General features: G+C 51.3%; 8 protein-coding genes across 8 annotated transcripts; 3 read left to right on the forward strand and 5 right to left on the reverse strand.

Moving 5' to 3' along the window:
• Positions 1-792: 792 nt before the first annotated feature.
• On the forward strand, positions 793-993 carry N7539_007301 (uncharacterized protein; the record flags this gene model as incomplete). The annotated part of the gene is made up of 1 exon (XM_056936902.1): positions 793-993. The coding sequence occupies one exon, from the start codon at positions 793-795 to the stop codon at positions 991-993; it is 201 nt and encodes a 66-aa protein (XP_056787701.1).
• A 1,217-nt stretch (positions 994-2,210) lies between these two features.
• Positions 2,211-2,835, reverse strand: N7539_007302 (DNA-directed RNA polymerase III core subunit RPC11; the record flags this gene model as incomplete). The annotated part of the gene is made up of 3 exons (XM_056936903.1): positions 2,211-2,246; positions 2,324-2,401; positions 2,530-2,835. 3 exons carry the CDS (start codon positions 2,833-2,835, stop codon positions 2,211-2,213), a joined length of 420 nt encoding a protein of 139 aa, XP_056787702.1.
• Positions 2,836-3,398: 563 nt separating this feature from the next.
• N7539_007303 (ankyrin repeat-containing protein ANK1) lies at positions 3,399-4,103 on the forward strand (the record flags this gene model as incomplete). The annotated part of the gene is made up of 3 exons (XM_056936904.1): positions 3,399-3,413; positions 3,486-3,663; positions 3,778-4,103. 3 exons carry the CDS (start codon positions 3,399-3,401, stop codon positions 4,101-4,103), a joined length of 519 nt encoding a protein of 172 aa, XP_056787703.1.
• Positions 4,104-4,876: 773 nt separating this feature from the next.
• N7539_007304 (putative L-serine dehydratase) lies at positions 4,877-6,216 on the reverse strand (the record flags this gene model as incomplete). The annotated part of the gene is made up of 3 exons (XM_056936905.1): positions 4,877-5,879; positions 5,990-6,043; positions 6,140-6,216. The coding sequence occupies 3 exons, from the start codon at positions 6,214-6,216 to the stop codon at positions 4,877-4,879; spliced, it is 1,134 nt and encodes a 377-aa protein (XP_056787704.1).
• A 614-nt stretch (positions 6,217-6,830) lies between these two features.
• N7539_007305 (aconitate hydratase ACO2) lies at positions 6,831-9,319 on the reverse strand (the record flags this gene model as incomplete). Its single annotated transcript, XM_056936906.1, has 2 exons — positions 6,831-9,188; positions 9,275-9,319. The coding sequence occupies 2 exons, from the start codon at positions 9,317-9,319 to the stop codon at positions 6,831-6,833; spliced, it is 2,403 nt and encodes an 800-aa protein (XP_056787705.1).
• An 822-nt stretch (positions 9,320-10,141) lies between these two features.
• Positions 10,142-11,878, reverse strand: N7539_007306 (uncharacterized protein; the record flags this gene model as incomplete). Its single annotated transcript, XM_056936907.1, has 8 exons — positions 10,142-10,297; positions 10,363-10,548; positions 10,605-10,818; positions 10,872-11,038; positions 11,101-11,379; positions 11,435-11,459; positions 11,515-11,596; positions 11,659-11,878. 8 exons carry the CDS (start codon positions 11,876-11,878, stop codon positions 10,142-10,144), a joined length of 1,329 nt encoding a protein of 442 aa, XP_056787706.1.
• A 1,276-nt stretch (positions 11,879-13,154) lies between these two features.
• On the forward strand, positions 13,155-13,878 carry rpp1 (ribosomal protein P1; the record flags this gene model as incomplete). Its single annotated transcript, XM_056936908.1, has 4 exons — positions 13,155-13,223; positions 13,427-13,504; positions 13,627-13,762; positions 13,832-13,878. The coding sequence occupies 4 exons, from the start codon at positions 13,155-13,157 to the stop codon at positions 13,876-13,878; spliced, it is 330 nt and encodes a 109-aa protein (XP_056787707.1).
• Positions 13,879-14,941: 1,063 nt separating this feature from the next.
• On the reverse strand, positions 14,942-16,263 carry N7539_007308 (PQ-loop repeat-containing protein; the record flags this gene model as incomplete). The annotated part of the gene is made up of 5 exons (XM_056936909.1): positions 14,942-15,091; positions 15,150-15,208; positions 15,267-15,316; positions 15,375-15,976; positions 16,144-16,263. The coding sequence occupies 5 exons, from the start codon at positions 16,261-16,263 to the stop codon at positions 14,942-14,944; spliced, it is 981 nt and encodes a 326-aa protein (XP_056787708.1).
• Between the last annotated feature and the right edge of the window lie 738 nt (positions 16,264-17,001).

The following is a 17,001-nucleotide window of genomic DNA, read 5'->3' on the forward strand; positions in this document are numbered from 1 at the left end:
TTCCCTACGGTCCCCCCAGTGGCCATTTCCCTGGTTCTGTGTTCTGCCGGGGACTCCACTTGAGTGGAATTTTTCACCTTCCAGTCTTTTCCTCTCACGATCGTCGGCCCTCCGTCCGTTGGCTCTCAGAGAATGCCTCTCGTCGCCCTCTTACTGCATCCCGACTCTTAGGCGCCGACGGCCCAGCCCACTTGGCCTGTCTGCGCCCTCGCCATGGGTGCTGTTGTTGCTGGTGGACTCGGACTGGGCAGCAACGCATCCGACCCCGTTCCTGTAGTTGGACGTTGGAGGTCATTGGAAGGGGTTGCCTGGTTCTGTCCCACTATCTCTGTCGTCTGTCCTCTGTAGGATGAATCGTATCATACCTAACTCTGTACTTGGTCCACATCCTCTCAAAAATCAATTTTGGCCAGGTACTGGTATGCACTATACAGTATACGCTATACACTATACTACTCTGGTGAAAGCGATATACGAACAGAATGTCTATTTCTCTCTCTCTCCCCCTCCATCTGCGCCTGCACTCCTGCAGAGAGTATGACCGATGGAGGGGCCCAAGTAACCCCGCGAGGGGCACCCCGTCACCGCCAAACTGACGACCGCCCGACAAGTGAGAAATAAAAAAATCCCCCCCCCCCCAAAAAAGCAAACAAATTGCAGAAAAACAAATTGGGACCCACCATCGATGACTTCAGACATGTTGTGCAGTGTCGATGGAGCAAGCCTCTGCTTGTCCTCCCCCTCTCTCTCTCTCGGGTTGTTCTCTTCCACGGCCTTTTGCCACTCTAAGACATGGCGGCGTGGGCTCCAGGTGGAAATCTCTGTCGCGCTAAGATCAATGGCGTGTGTTCAAGTCTTGTGGTCCCCAAGAAGTTGATGCCAGCCATGTCTCTGCATCAACAGGGCATCGAGAATGTGGACGACGCACAACCCAATGAACCCACCATGATCAGGAGAAAGGGTACCACCCTCACGACTGTGGATGAAGCTTGACTGTCCAGGGTAGATAGACCACGGGAGTCGTTTCAGCCTGTTTCGTCCAGAGAATAAAAGTCAATGCAGCCACAGGATCCCGACGGTCGGAATGGTCAGGCAGGATGACCCGGCCGCGGGTCAACTTCCGTGGTAATAGAGCTTCTCAGGAGGACCTTGTTATTGCCATCTCCCCAAGATCCAAAAAAGAGAGAAAAAAAAAAAAAACTCAATCTGCCTGGATGATGCGGTGTCTCTGTCGGAGTACCGTACCTCGTCCTACCTGGTAGGCTTAAGGCTACTACGAGTTAGTAGTTGGTAAGACTAGGCTGGTACTACTACTACTACTACTACTACTACTACTACTACTACTACAGCACCCAACCCTCCACTGCGACTCTCCGTCTCACTCATCATCGGGCCCGCTGATTGACGTCTCAAGATCGACATCGGCCGCACCCTCCTCCCAATTATGATCTATCGATCGCTCAACTCACAACTTGGAAGTCTGAAGTGACTCAAGGCAGCTACCTCCCTACAGTAGATACTAGATAGTAGATCCTGCAATCTACTGTCCAATGTCCAGTGTCCATGATCCAGCGTCCACTTATTTACTCAGTACCACAGCCTAATGCCCAGTGCCCAGTGCCCAGTGCCCAGTGCCCACAAAGGCTCTCAACTAGCTTAAGCTTTCCTGTGTTGTTCTCCAAAGGGTTCAGTTACGCTGGAACGAACCCAGTGACTCCACAATGATCATCTCCCAAAAAAACGTAGTTGCCAATGTGCCATTCTCGACGGAATTCGATCTTGACAGATGTCACTTGAATGTACTCTAGCACAATGCCGCTGAGGGTGATGACTGAATATAAAGAGCAGACTCGAAGACACCCGCGACAGGGTCCCACCTCGACAGGATCACCCAGCTGCTCAAGTACAGCCCAGCATGAGAGAGCGAATGAAGGGAAAAAAAATCAAAATGGAATAGATGCGTGAGCTCAGCCCTGGAGGGGTAAAACGCCGCAGGATCGAATACAGACCCAAAAACACACTTTGGTAGATCGACCCCCCTTCCCCCCTCCAAAAACAACAACAACAAAAAAAAAAAAAAAAAAAAAAAAAAAAAAAAACCAAAAACGCCTCAAGATATGTTATACTGTGTATGATCTGACAAGTCAACTCGACCGCAGAACGACAGCAGGAGTAAGCTCCATGCAGATTCGCACTTGCTGCACTGCCCCTCAGTTCTCTCTCCACCGAGCACCACAGCTAGTACACTGTTCCCCGCCTGTCAGTCATGTCATGTCCGATGCACGCAGGAGGGAAGCAGAATGTAAGGGAGGAGGAGACCAACCTTTAAAAATGTGGTCATCGGCTCGTCCGCACTGCGAATCTGCAGCTGGAAGAAGTATGCACGATCGCCGTTGCAATTCTCCGCCGGGCATTGAGCTGTAAACAGAAGAAGGAAAAAAAGAAAGAAGACCGCATCGTTAGTGACGTCTTCCAAAAGACAGCGATCAATGTAGGTCCACTAAGACCACTCGGCCACTTACTCGCAACACTATCGGCATTGGCAAACTCGTTGGCCCCGCCCAAGACGTCTTCCACTTCCTTCTGCTTCATCTCCGTCTTCTCGTAGTATGACCGGTCTCCGATGATGTCTTCGTACGGGCAAGTGCGGCATTCGAAGCGGTTGACACCCATCGGGTATTGCGTCGTGCCATCGGCGCGGGAAATCGTCAAGGCATTGCTACAGTTGGGACAAACTAGAAGATGAGCAGCATAAAACAAATGGTCAATCATCGGATATCGCAGGTACGATGGGTATCGCGAGCGGTGCTTCCTCTGCGACCTGGAGATATGCATTTTGGTGCTATACGTACAAACGAGTGGCATGATGTTGGCTACCCTGTGAGTTTCGGTATACCCTCGATCTCTGTTTCTGTAGGTAAACGCCTCAGCACGGCAGGTTTGAGACCGCGCGACAATAGGGCAGCGTCCTTGGACCTCCCTTGCGACCAGAGGAAAAAAAAAATCGCCGTTCGGTATCGCGAGCCTCGAATGCGCGGAATCAATTACGCGCGCGGCTAATCGGCGCCAATGGCGGGGGAGTGATCGGAACAACACATCCTCCGAGCATGTGGGATGCCCCCCCGGGGACAGCAGCGCCCGGCGGGTTTGGAGGTCAGTGGTTGCTCGAAGCTTGTGGATTCGTTTGAATGAGCCTGTTTGAGATTCGTGAAAATCGCGCTGCTTGAAAATTGCAGCTTGTCCACCGTCATCTTCCAACCCATCTGCGTTGCTATTTCGTGGGCTGTCGTCCGTGTGTGCAGTGTTTCAAGCTCCAAACTGTCGTCCCTGACTTTTGCGCAACATACTTCCGCCTAAGCCGCCCCCGACATCCTCGTTTACATTCTATACCAACGATCATGGCGGACGACGAGGTACGGCATCACTCAGCTTAATGAACATTCTCCGACGGGCTCTTTCTCACTCATCTTTCTGGTTTCATCTAGGGTGCCTCTCCCCGCGAGCTTGTCGTTGAAGCATGCCGTCGCGACCAACCACATCTCATCGAACAAGTTCTACACGACATGGAAAATCAATCCAACGAAGACGTGGCAAAATTCTTCAACGAAGTCACGGACAGTATGGGCAACCACGCCTTACATATCTGCGCAACCTACGGCAGCTGTACGTTCACGTTAATAACCCCCGCGGCGGTTTGAGTCGGTTCCCGGCCTGTCCTACATTGTAGCCTCGGCTTGAATTACCCCAATCATGACTGACTTTCCTATGAAACGTCAGACGACGTGATGGATGCCCTCTTTGATATTCAGTTCTTCGAGTGTGATCCCCTGACCCGCGTCGATAAGGACACGCCTCTTCACACAGCCGTTCGATACGCCAATGAGAAGGACCCCGAGTTGGGTGCCGAGATGATCGCCATGATGTGCGAGGCCGGCTGCGACCCGCGGGTTCGCAACAAACACGGTCAGAAGCCTGCCGACCTAGTTTATAATAATGCGGCAATCAAGCAAACGCTTGCGTCTGCGGAGTATATTTTGGCGGAAGGCATTCAAAACAACGATGGCAATGGATCGGATGGTGGAAGCGCGAGCGACAGTGATTGATCGGCGACAAGAGAGAGAGTCCCCTTCTGTCAGTGAGCCTTGACTTCGCGAATAGTAGGAAGCAAGGCGTTTCATAAATTTCTTGAGAACTGCCAGCATGTTGTTTGCCTGTTTGCCTGTTTTTTTTTTTCTTCTTCTTCTTTGCTTCCATTTGGCAACCTTGCCAACCAACATTGCCCTCTGACTTATACACGTTCCTGCTTCTATCTTAGACTTGAGCTTGACACGTTGGCCACTTCCTGAAGCTATGATGACTACGAGTGTACTTTTTATGCAACCAAGCCAAATGTTTCCATCGAAATGTGATCGAGGTGCTCGTGAACCTAGTGAGCTCAAGATTTCGGGTTGTGGATTGTGTATATGCATCGTCTGTTCAATGATCACTAGTGGATATTGCAGTGAGGATTCGACCGGTGCGGGCGAGACAGTGATTACGAATTCTGCATGTGCTTGAAATAATGATCTATTAGTTGCATTCGCTGAAGTCGAAACAGAGTGACGAGCCTTCGAGGACCTATACGACATCTCTAGCCTCAAACGGGAGCGCAGTGCTTCGATTGAAGTGCCCGAAAAACGGTGACAGGCTGGTCAATAAAAAGGGATGAAATTTCAGACCATAAACGAGAGCCTTTGCTCGAGGCTCGGTCTTAGGTAGCGGTTCAATATCCTACCAATCTCACTTTCTGCGTACAATGATCTGAACGTATCTCGTGCAAAGGGACCAATGCGAATGTCTCTAATTGTCTATACTTCTTTCTATGCTTCTTCCGAGATCACTCCCAGCCACCCTGAAGCTTCGCTCTATACTCTGCCAACATTTCCGAAGTAATATTACTTCCGCCACAAACAATCACCACCACCCTGGTCTCTGGCTTCAAGTCGGGAATCGCTTTTCGCAGCCGCTGTCCGGTCGCCACTTCCAGTCCGATTCCACAAGCCAACTCCACCTGCAGTCTCGTCTCATCGGCCAAACGCAAGGACCCCTTGGCAGCCTCGGCATCAGATCCAACGACACTGATCACTTCAATGCCATACGGAGGGGAGCTTGCATTAGTGAACGTCTTTTGTGCAACCTGCAGAGCGCCGAGCGAGGTCGCTTGAGATGTGATTTCGGTTAGAGACGAGAGCTTTCCCTGACGAAGAGAGTATGCCAGTGAATCGGCGCCTTTTGTTTCGACGGCCAGCACGCGCACTGGTTGATGTCGGCGAGCAGTGTCGCCTGACATCATGGATGTGGTTCGTTTCAGATGCTGCTCGATTCCTTCGACAACACCGTTGAATAGGCCGCCTCCCCCGACACTACATACGACCACGTCGGCTGGGAACGAGGCACCCTCTTTGTCGGATCTTCGAGGAGGCAATTGCCTCGCCATCTCCTCTACCATGCTTGCAGCACCCTCCCAGATCAAGGGGTGATCGAATGGCGGCACGTAAACATTGACTGAATCACGACGTAGACCCGCATCTGCGCTCTCCTGTCCGGAGCCGGAGTCGGAAACGACCTGATTCTCGATAAACTCTCGCCTCAGATACGAATCTGCCTCGAACCAGCTAGCGCCATGCTGAATCACATCTGAAGCCCCTGCATCTCGCAACTTGGCGATCATCATTGGTTTCGTGCTATGTGGAACAATCACAGTACACGGACAGCCCAGGTCGCGGGCGGCGTGAACGGCAGCGAGACCGGCATTACCACCGGACGAGCTGAAGAAATGGACGGTCTTGCCTTTGTTGCTATTCTTCTGGAGCTCCGAGAGGATCAGGTTGCCGATTCCCCTTTGAAAAATGGTTAGCCTGCGGGGATAAGGGCGGGATATTGATGTTGACGCAGCCATTGTCGTTGCTCATACTTGGGGACATGGCCTTCGTCGCTGTGTTGGACTCACCTAGACTTGAACGAGCCGGATGGCTGTAGAAGCTCCAACTTTAGAAATATGCGACTGCAATCCAAAATTGCACAGGTCAGCAATGTCGAACTTGAATTTGGCCAAGTGGAATCAGATACGATCCAAGACCAGAGTGCCTCCAGCTCTTACCATCCTGCGTGCTTGGAGAGCGTAGAAGACTCGATGAGAGGAGTCTCAATCCAAGGTTTCTTGTCTGAAGAACTCATGTTTTGCAATTTTGAACATTTGCGGAAAAGCAAGTCCCGATGCGAAATTTCAGATCTCTTATGGATTGAAGTAGAGGCGCTTCCTAAAGAAGCTTTATAGAGTTTCAATTGGGGCGGCTGGATTTGTCAGGGGCCACGAGGCGACCTCCAGGCTAATGCTGTAGCGCTCAGTGACTGGAAGGGCCAATCTCCACCTCGCCTCTTTGTGCATATGTCAACGGAAGGGCGTGCATTCAACACTGTGGTACTACTGCACTGCTAAAGTACGACTACCGATGCGTAAATTGTACCCAAAGCCGCTTAACTGCCTAAGGATGAAGGGTACTGCGATGGAGTACGCTAGCGATTTACTTCCGACTATCAAGGAGAGACTGGTATATGTAGTACGGAATCAAGAAGCACAATGGATATCATTTAGCCAAGCAGGAAGACAGAAGAATCTGAAATCTATAAAACTCTACAAATACATGCGTGCGGACCGAAGACTCAAATCAAGGCAACAAGACAGGAAGGGCGGGCGATTGGCCCTTCACTTGACCCTTTCAACAGATCACCACCCAGATTTCGGGAACTTTTGGCAAAAAAAAAAAACGAAAATAGTGAGGAAATCCCCGCTATTGGCCGTCTGCAGTGACCTTCTTGGCCAGCAAGTTGAGCGCACTGCCCGCCAGGATGAACGCCGACTGATCCTTGCTCAGGGTGTGCTGCACGGGAATCAGGAAGGACTCGCCGGTCTTCTTTTTGGTGACACGTAGCTGGACCTTGCCCTCGCCACCGGCCTGGAGAACATCGTAGAGGCCGACGGTGTCAACGACGTCACAGGCGTCAATGCGATCGTAGTCCTCGCGGTTGGCGAAAGTCAAGGGGACCACACCTTGCTTCTTGAGGTTGGTCTCGTGAATACGGGCGAAGCTCTTGGATACAATCACACGACCACCCAGGTAGCGAGGCTGCAGAGCAGCATGTTCGCGGGCAGAGCCCTCACCGTAATTGTCCTCAGCGATGACCAACCACTCAATACCGCGCTGCTTCCACTGCTCAGCGAGCTCAGGAATCGAGTGCTGTTTGCCATTCTCGTCATAAGCGACATTGGTCTCGCCAGTCGCGGCATTAACCGCCCCGATCAAAGTATTGGCAGAGATGTTGGGCAAGTGGCCCTTGTACTTCAGCCACGGGCCAGCGGCGGAAATGGTGTCCGTAGTGCACTGACCCTTGACCTTGTAGAGTACCTTCAGATTGGTCAAGTCGCCATTGGGAAAAGGAGCGAAAGGCTCGAGGAGGGCAAGGCGGTCCGAGGTGGGGGAAACGATGACCTCCTGGGAGGGGTCCGGAACGGCGGCGCTAGGAAGGAATTTGGGGTTGCCCTCCTCAAATCCGGCACTGGGAAGGTCAGAGCCCTTAGGAGCTTGAAACTTGAAGGTCTCGCCGCTGGGGGTAGAGAGGGTGTCGATCATTGGGTTGAAGGTGGTGCTACCAGAGTACGCGAGGGCGGTGACGAGCTCAGGCGAGGCCAGGAAGTTCATGGTCTTTCGGTTACCATCGTTACGACCGGGGAAGTTGCGGTTATAAGAAGTAAAGATGGCATTGTCCACGTCCTTGGGAACGCCGTCGGTACGTTTCCATTGACCGATGCAGGGTCCGCAGGCATTCGCCAGAACAACACCACCGGCTTCCGAGAAGGTGTTGAGAGTCTGGTCACGGTCAAGAGTCGCGCGGATCTGCTCACTGCCGGGGGTGATGAAGAAATCTGCCTTGGGCTTAAGACCCGCGGCTGATGCCTGCTTGACCAAGTCCTCGGCTCGAGTCATATCCTCGTAAGAGGAGTTTGTGCAGCTACCAATAAGGCCGGCGCCGAAGGTCTCGGGCCACTTCTTTTCCCGCACAGTATCGGCAAACTTGGAGAGAGGGACAGAGAGGTCGGGCGTGAAAGGGCCGTTGATATGAGGTTCAAGCTCACAGAGGTTGATGGTGATCAATTGATCGTATTCAGCCTTATCATCTGCTCGCAGAAGATTGCCGGGGCCTGATGCAGCAATCTCAGCAGCCGCCTTAGCGACGTGACCACGGTGTGTAGCTTCAAGATACGGCACCATGCTTGGCGAGAAGGGGAAAAGAGAGGTAGTGGCACCAACTTCGGCGCCCATGTTACAACAGGTAGCCATACCCGTGCAGCTGAGGGTTTCAACACCCGGACCGTGATATTCAATCACGAATCCAGTGCCACCACGAACGGTCAGCCTACCCGCCAAGTGCAGGATGATATCCTTAGGAGAAGCCCAGCCGCTAAGCTGGCCTTCCAAGCGGACACCTAGAATCTTGGGAGCCTTCAGTTCCCAAGGAGCGTCGACGAGCGCGTCGACGGCATCGGCACCACCAACTCCAATGGCAATGGCACCCAGGCCACCCGCATTCGGAGTGTGACTGTCGGTGCCGAGCATCATCAAACCAGGGGCGGCATAGTTCTCCAGCACGCTTTGGTGAATAATACCAGCGCCTGGTGGCCAGAACTCGATACCATAGCGCTTGGCTGCGCTCTCAAGGAAGTCAAAGACCTCGGCATTGCCCTGGATAGAAGCAGGCAAGTCTGTATCAGCACCGCGCTCACCAACAATCATATGGTCACAATGAATGCTGGCGGGCACGGCAGTCGAGGGCAGACCACAGGACATGAACTGCAGCAAAGCCATCTGAGCTGAGGCATCCTGCATGGCCACACGATCCGGCTTGAGTTTCAAGTTGGCCTTGCCCCGGATATCACGACCATTGTTTGTACCGGTGAGCAGGGATTCTTCGACATTACCCAAATGAGCGTAGAGAATCTTCTCAGCGAGCGTGAGTGACCGCTCTGATCCTAACACTCTGCGCACTGTCTCAAGATTGCGGACAATCTTCGCATACGGGGGCATGCGAGATGAGGTGGCTTCAGTGGCTAGGCCACGATAGAGCCGGTGCGGAGAAAGGCGCGCAGCCACCTGTGTTTCACCAAATGAGTCAGTCTTTCTGCTTCACAGGTGCGGAGGGAAATAAGGGACCACAATTCAACGACGTAATTACTTACCCGACGTGAGGCAGCAGCCTGCTTCCAAACTAGCTGACTCACCATTCTCCAAGAGGCTTTGCTTCTAGGGAAAGTGAGAGAAAGTGAAAAGAGAAAATGGTCAGGGAGACAAGGAAAGTTACTGGCGTGGATGATGACTCGAACCTTGTCACTTCCGGGGCTGGCCATTGGCCCGCCCGTTTGCCGATACCGGGATCGCCAAGAGTGTGGGGAAACCACTTGGCCACCAAAAGTAAACAGTTCCGTTGTGCATATTGTACAATGCACGCTTTTTGGTGAAACGCCATTTCCTTTGAGTATTTTGGTATCTCGCTTCCTCTTTCAAAACATGAATAAGCCAAAAGAAGCCAAGGACGAACGTTCCGGGCAATACTTGATGACATTGCCACGGAGAGTGATGTTTCCGCCTTTCGCATAGCGTGCCGATCGATCTACCTAATACTCCTGTTTGGCAGCGGACCTGCTCGCGCATCATTTCAAGTCGTACTGTATGAGCCCACACGATTGGAGAAACTCCTCAGATCCTGAAAGCGGTCCTGGTAAAGATTCAAAGTATGAAATATCTGTGTTTGGTGACAGGCATCCCTTGAATTGGATGTTCAAGGAGTTCCATGGGAAGAAAAGATCAAAGCCATTCCACTACCATTCAATGCTGAGATCATGATTTGAGCTCACGAAAAACCTCCATATTGTAACGCCCCGGGGTAATCGACAGTACCACAAAATTAAGAACGGAAATCATCAGGTACAAGAGAGAATTCAGACAAATTGAAAAGGGTCGGCTCGAGGAAGACATGTCCCCAGAGCAGTGCTCGAAAGGGATTGAATGTGGAGGAACCAAATAGAACCAGCCTCGAGACCATGAATTCATGACTGAGTGTCATCATCTGCAACGGCTGCCCGCAGCTCCCAAACGAGGTCGTAGCATTCAGCTAGAAGGGAGTTTACACTGCCTTGACCCTCAGGAATATCGGGACCGATGTAGAACTTTCCATCCACACGCATATTATCGATCGAATTGAGCTGCAAAGATCGGTCAGTCATTACGAGAACCCTTTTTCAGAATATGGCTGGAAGGTGATGCATACTTTCATACTGTAGGGGTACAGCTCGCGGGAATTGGAGACGCCTCCGGATTCCTTAACTTCGACGAGACATCTGCGAAGAGTCTGAAGTTGGTTGTAGACGGGCAGAAGTGCCTCGGATACAGGCTCGGAAGAGATCAGGAGAGCGTAAATGTATGCGTAGCTGCGTCTGATCAAATAAAGTAGTGTCTGGCATAATGTTAGCGGGGTCCATCGAGAGACTATCAAACAATGACATGTCTTACACGTTGGGCATGAAGATCTGCCGGTTGGCCTTCCGCATCGACAAAGTTTCCGTTGACTCGACCCTCATCGATTCGGTCCAACTTACGCTGATACCCGAACAAGTCCGTCTCACGAAGAGACCAAGCTTGCGTGACAGAGAGGCGATCGAGCTGGTTGCGGATCTCGAGGAGGCGGTCATACTGATCCTGGAAGCGTTCGTCGATCTTGCCCTCGCTACCTTGGTGTCAGTCTTAAACCTTCCAACGCTCCATACTTGCAAGGCTTACCGTTCGAGGACTATCTCAGTCCATTTCCAGCATCGATCCATCAGATACTTCAGGCGATCTGATCCAGCCAGAACTTTGCCATCGGCATCCACAAATTTGCCATCCTTCAGTGTGTTTTCGATCCTTTTCAGTTGCTCGCGGAGATTGTTGACTTCTGTGGCCGAAAACTGTGCAACGGGAGAGAAATTAGTCTCGAGTTGGTTCAGTAGATGGTTGGTGAATGACGTACTTTGGAGCGAGTGTTCACGGCAGCCGTAGAGCGCAGAATAGAGACAAGCGTTTCGTGCGTTTGCACAAGAGCCGGATCAAGGACTCGAAGACCGTCTTCCAATCTCTGCAATGAGATTTTGCAGTGCTCCATCCTGCTCTCAAGGAGAGTGAGAAGGGCTGGTGAATAAGTGTCGCGTCCGCGGTCCAGTGTCTCGCGCATCGAGTCTAGGGTCTTTGTGATCGATTTCAAATCTTTCGAGCTGTAGAATCCAGCCTCTCCTAAATGATCAAGAAGGCGCTACGTAGAGTTCGTTAAACATAGTCCCAATCTAGACGCACTTTGAGCACCATACCTGAATTGTAGCCGCAAGCGAGTACCTGAGCAACGGGTAAGCTTTGAAGTAAGCAATCCAAAGAAGAATGGGGAATTTACACTGCAGGGGCTTCATTATTTCTGCCCACGGTCAAAAAGAGGAGCGAGATCAATTGGAAGCAGTCATCCAGGACATAGTCCACTAGAAAGGACACCATTTAGCAATATGCCGAGCAGTCCGCGCGCCAAGGAATTGTTCCTCACATCGATTGTGATTCAAGCGACGGTCCGTCTCTCTGCGAGCAGCATTGAGTTTATCAACTTCTTCAACGACTTCTTCGTATAGCGGGAGGACATCACGAGACTTGATATAGGACGACTTGTCCTGTTTCAGCAGAAGAAGTGCATCCCGGGTCCGGAGCAAGCGCTCGAGAATGGGCTGCTCTCGCGGATCTAGCGGGGTTGTGACTGCGGGAGATTCCATATCTCAAAGTAAGTTTTGTTCGGGTTCGAGTTCAGTCAATATTAGGACGCAGATGCTCAAGATTTCCGAAAGATCTGGGTACTTGACCAGGGAAGAATGCTGCTAAAGATTATCAGTACTGTGACCCCACACGTCGTGATGTCAGTTGGGAATCGATAGCATTGATATCCGTTCTGCCACCCGCCCAGTGATACGGACACGGGCTGCAACTTGGCGGCAAGAGCGGAGACATCACGTGATGCATGAGATTCAAAGTCACAAGAAATAGTCAAGGTAAAGTCACGAGAATCGGAGGATAGGTACACAGCTTCCGTAGAATTGACTACCACCTCTGGGTTATTGTATAGAGGGAAAGTACACAATGTTGTTCCATTCTCGCGACAGTTCCCAATCCCCTCGAAACATTCTCCTCCTTCCACCATACCTTCGATATCCCGAAGTCGGTTACCGAGAGCTTGTATAGAATGGAGCCGTAGAAGATTGTGTTGAACTGAATGTAGATGACTACTACAAGTACATAGTACATAGTTATATACATAAGGTTAGTAGGTCTACTAATCGAGGTATGACTGTACGATGGCAGGTAAACTTACCAGGTATGGACGAGTTACAAGTTACCTAATACCTACGAACGACTCACAAGTCACAATTCACGAGCGTCGAGTAGTGAACCCAATTTAGAACCAAACAAATTGAGAACAACGATTTGTTTATAAAAAAACTCTTTTCATAAATCGTACCCAGATTCTGAATTTTGGATACACCTGCAACGTTGCTGATTATTACGCTATTACTTAAAATAAAAAAGTAAATGATGTAAACAAATTACCGGGCTCCAGGGAGACGAGCGAACAATAAACGCACACGATTCTCTGATTTGAAGAACTCGAAACTTCCCGATCACCAGAAGAACCCGTATCATTAGGGTCCCCCTCCTCGTGCGCATTTCTAGTGACCGTTTCTATACTGAAGTTGCACTGGCAGAAGGAAAAACCAGCACGGTACAATTGGAGTCCAGTGATCCAGACCCGCGATTATGTCATCAACGACCATGCCTGTCCTGAGCGGGACTAGCGCAGGGTAGGTACTGAGTCCCGGGTACAGACCGTGAGCTAGGCCACTTCTGGAAAAGCCCTAAGCGAGGGCTTTTTCCCACACACCGCTGGGGCCGGTTACCCTGTTCGGATAGGCATTTGACGATACACTTCTTCCCTTTTCTCTTTCCTCTGTTCATCTTCAAGACACCCAGTCCGGTCAACATCACCCCGTCGACAAAATGTCTACCGCCGAGCTCGCTGTCTCCTACGCCGCTCTGATCCTTGCCGACGACGGCATTGAGATCACTGTACGTGATATCCCAACCCAACAACCCGATATTCGTTGCATTGAGGCCGATATTTCGTTTGCGCACTTCTGCCTTTCATCCTCGCGTTCGACCGCAATTGCGATGGAAAAAAAATGACCGTCAATCGAAATTGAAGCACGGCTGCGCGTCTGAGGGAAAAGATTGGAGAATCGCGACTAATGACATATTTCATGTTTTCATAGGCCGACAAGATCCAGACCATTCTGACCGCCGCCAAGGTCCAGGAGGTTGAGCCCATCTGGGCCTCCATCTTCGCCAAGGTAAATCTTTGGAATCCAAAGTTCTTTCAGACTGCGATATTGCGCTTGCGATCCATGCGGGCAGCCTGATTAAACCCAACCACTTTGTCGAATCCAAATACTCACCACTTTTGAATCACCAGGCTCTCGAGGGTAAGGATGTCAAGGACCTCCTGACCAACGTTGGCTCTGCTGGCCCCGCTGCCTCCGCCGGCCCCGCTGCCGCCGCTGGTGGTGCCGCCGCCGCCGAGGCCGCTCCCGCTGAGGAGAAGGCTGAGGGTAAGTTCTCTCATGAAACATGCGATGCGCTCAATGCGCCGCGTGATACAATCGCTAACTCCCTCACAGAGAAGGAGGAGTCTGACGACGACATGGGCTTCGGTCTGTTCGACTAAGCGCTTTAATTGTCCCGAATTCAAAGTCGTTTCCTTTTTTCTCTTTCCCTCACCTCTCATTCCGCCCCCGCCACATGGCTCCCTTGACGATTCTCTCTTGTACTCGATACTCCACGACCCCTGCTACGAAGACCTAAATCACGGGGAAGATAAAAAAGAAAATAGCAAAAGGTTCAAACGGACATGGACATTCAATGGAGACTGGGTGCTTGGGCCTGCCCCGATTCGCACAGGACCGGGGCTGGACCCAGTCGGTTGCCGATTTGATGCCGATACCATGGTTGCTTCCAGGATTATAGGGGAATTGAAGACAATACGTTTGGCACAAATTATCTTCCTCTGGGCTGTCCCCCGGTCGCCATTTCACAAATGAGTGGTCCGGCGAGTAGAGATGTATGCAGGGAAATTTGATGACAGTCGTTTTCCGCATCTAGATGGTCTCTTCTGTTCACGCTATTTCCCATGCGATCAAGATGTGACCAGGATCAGATGAAATCATTTCAAAGCTGTGAGAATCTTGCAGATTTCCATCACTATTCCTCTCCACTACTTCTTCTGATATCGTCACTGACCGCAATGGTGCTCGGGCCTTAACAGTGTAGAAATGTAGTGAGATAATGTACAATGCACTGCTCGGTCAGAGCAAAAAACTACCCTGTAAACGAGAGCGGTTTCTGACCGAGCTCAACTTTGTGCGTGCGCACGAGAGACGAGCCCGAAGATACAGACACGGACAGAAACGATGCAATAGCAGTAGGACAAGCCAAAACACGAAATACAAATTGAAACGGCAAAACGCCAGGAGACATGCAGAGCGTATCCACCGGAAGGCGAATTCTCTGTCAACCTCTCCTCGTTGAGCAAAAAGGCAACCGAGGATGCAAACGCTCACGCATTCAATAACCGTGAATCCATGGAGATTCAATCACATAATCACAAACGCCTGCTATACTGTAAACTTTTTTCGTCGTCGGCTGATTTCAGTCGGACAATTGGGGCATTCGTTGGGTCGTTTCAAGCTTTGTGGGTTGTGTAGTTGTACACATAGATCATGTCGCGAGGATCATGAGGTGATCATCGCTTCGGTGTCTTGGGCCGCGTACATACGGAATTGGATGAAAATGGCGACGTCCTCGGCCATAGTGCCCAATGAGCCAATCAGCCAGGGCAGATTGGTGACCACATATTCGCGATTGGTCGAATGGCAGAGAATCTGAAGTTGTTTGTGAGTTTCCGAAACTACGTTGTCTGTGGAGTCAGGAGACACTCACCCCGGCGCCATAAGTGAGATTACCAAGGAGTGACAGAATGAAGAAGAGAAGTGAGAGACCTTCAGAGATGCGATCAGTATGGGTTGCTAGCGTAGTGGTCGAGACCCATTAACATACCTTCGCATGACTGGTCCCGATAATTCTTATAGATCTGGGGCAATCTCGCTCTATAACAACTGTCAGTTCACATCACCTGTTTTCAGATGTTCATCAAGTCCCACTCACCCTAGATAGCAGACTGCGCTGAAGTATCCCAGCACAGCACCACTGGTGGCCATATCGACGGGTTTGGCGTTTTCCATGGGAGCTGGCGCCCACATTCCCGTCCGCCAGGCAATTGTCCAGCCGACCATGCCCACCACAAAGATACCCAGTACACTGATCACGTTCTTGGCCCATGCTTTGCGTCCGAATTCGTTTTCCTCGACGATCTTAGCCAATGGATCTTCAGGTTGGCTCTCACGACGACCATTTCCCTGATGACCACGCTGCGAGGCCGAGGACCTGCGACGGGTATGCGGGGATACGGCATCGCTGAAGCGCCGACCGAGAAGTGGAGTCGTCGGGTCTGCGGTCTCGGTAGACGAGCGCCGTCGTCGGAGTAGGCTGTCGCGACGCGCATTGCGCAGCTTATAGTACACACATTGTGAGATGAGGACACCGTCGGCAATACAGAAGTATACCGCGATTGCAACGATAACGGGGACCAGGCCTGCCAGCACGCCACCGAGGAGATTCGCAATGTCGCCAACGAACCAGACAGCGACGAACAGCAGAGAGATTGCTTCCGCGTTGCCGTTGCGGTAGTTTTCTATCAATTGTGGGACCTGCCGATGAATTGAGTCAGACGTTTAGTCGCAAAACGGTATCGACCTCTTGAGGTGCGAGCCCTGTTCCCTTCCGACATTCGTGAAGAGGCATATGATACCCTGGCACCCGCACAGGCGCGGGCTTGAGACACCGATGACACTGCGGGGAGTGATGCGAGTCATACCAGCAAAAAGATCCAACAGGTCATCGACACGGAGCCCAACAGGCCAGACGCCGCCTCTCGCGGCGTCAGAGGAACAGCATCCTGCGACATCATCCTGCTGACGATCTCATTGAGCACCATTGTGTGCCTTGCACCAGTGCAGTCTCCGCACAGGGCACGTTTGACGATAAGCAGCGGGCTGCGCTAGGCTGAAAAATGCGATCGGAGAATGCCCTATGACGGAATGGAGCGAGGCGGGTCGGGCGCCTCCGAAGGGATCGAGAGCAACAGGGTAGGTATGTAAATGAATACCGCGGTCAGTGATCAGGAAGTCAGTCTGGGATGGTAAAGTTTCCTGAATTGATGGCAATGCGAAGATCGTGTTATAAGAGGGAGCGAGAGCAAGTTGAAGGAAGGGATGGGGGTGAAAAGTCAAATGGGAGAAAGATAAGCCCACGAAAAAGACTAAATTAGTGTTGCATCGGGGAAGGCACGGAGCCCGCTTCACTCGAGCTGCCTCAAAACTGCTTCCCTGTGAACTACTTTACTACTTTAGTAGTATGTTCTAACTACTACTGTACTGGCTCGACCCACTTCGAAATCATGAGTCAGCCCGCTGAAGTGTCCCTCTCAAGCTCTCAACCACCTGAAGCATGAAGGTTGACATCACCAGAACTGTCATGGGGTAGAGACTTGCTCAGATGGGCACTGGACCCTTTTGATCAGGGGCTCGACTTCACCACAGCTTGGACGATGGTAGATGTGCTCCACAGTCCGCAGTCCCCATCTCAAGCTTTCTAGTAACTAACTCAGTTACCTTTAACTTCTTATGTCGAATCTTCTTGAGCATGTGATTATGAATTGTACTGTAGTTGGCAA

This window comes from Penicillium diatomitis, assembly GCF_028827545.1.
Source record: "Penicillium diatomitis strain IBT 30728 chromosome Unknown utg000010l_segment0_segment0, whole genome shotgun sequence".
Taxonomy (NCBI): Eukaryota; Fungi; Ascomycota; class Eurotiomycetes; order Eurotiales; family Aspergillaceae; genus Penicillium; species Penicillium diatomitis.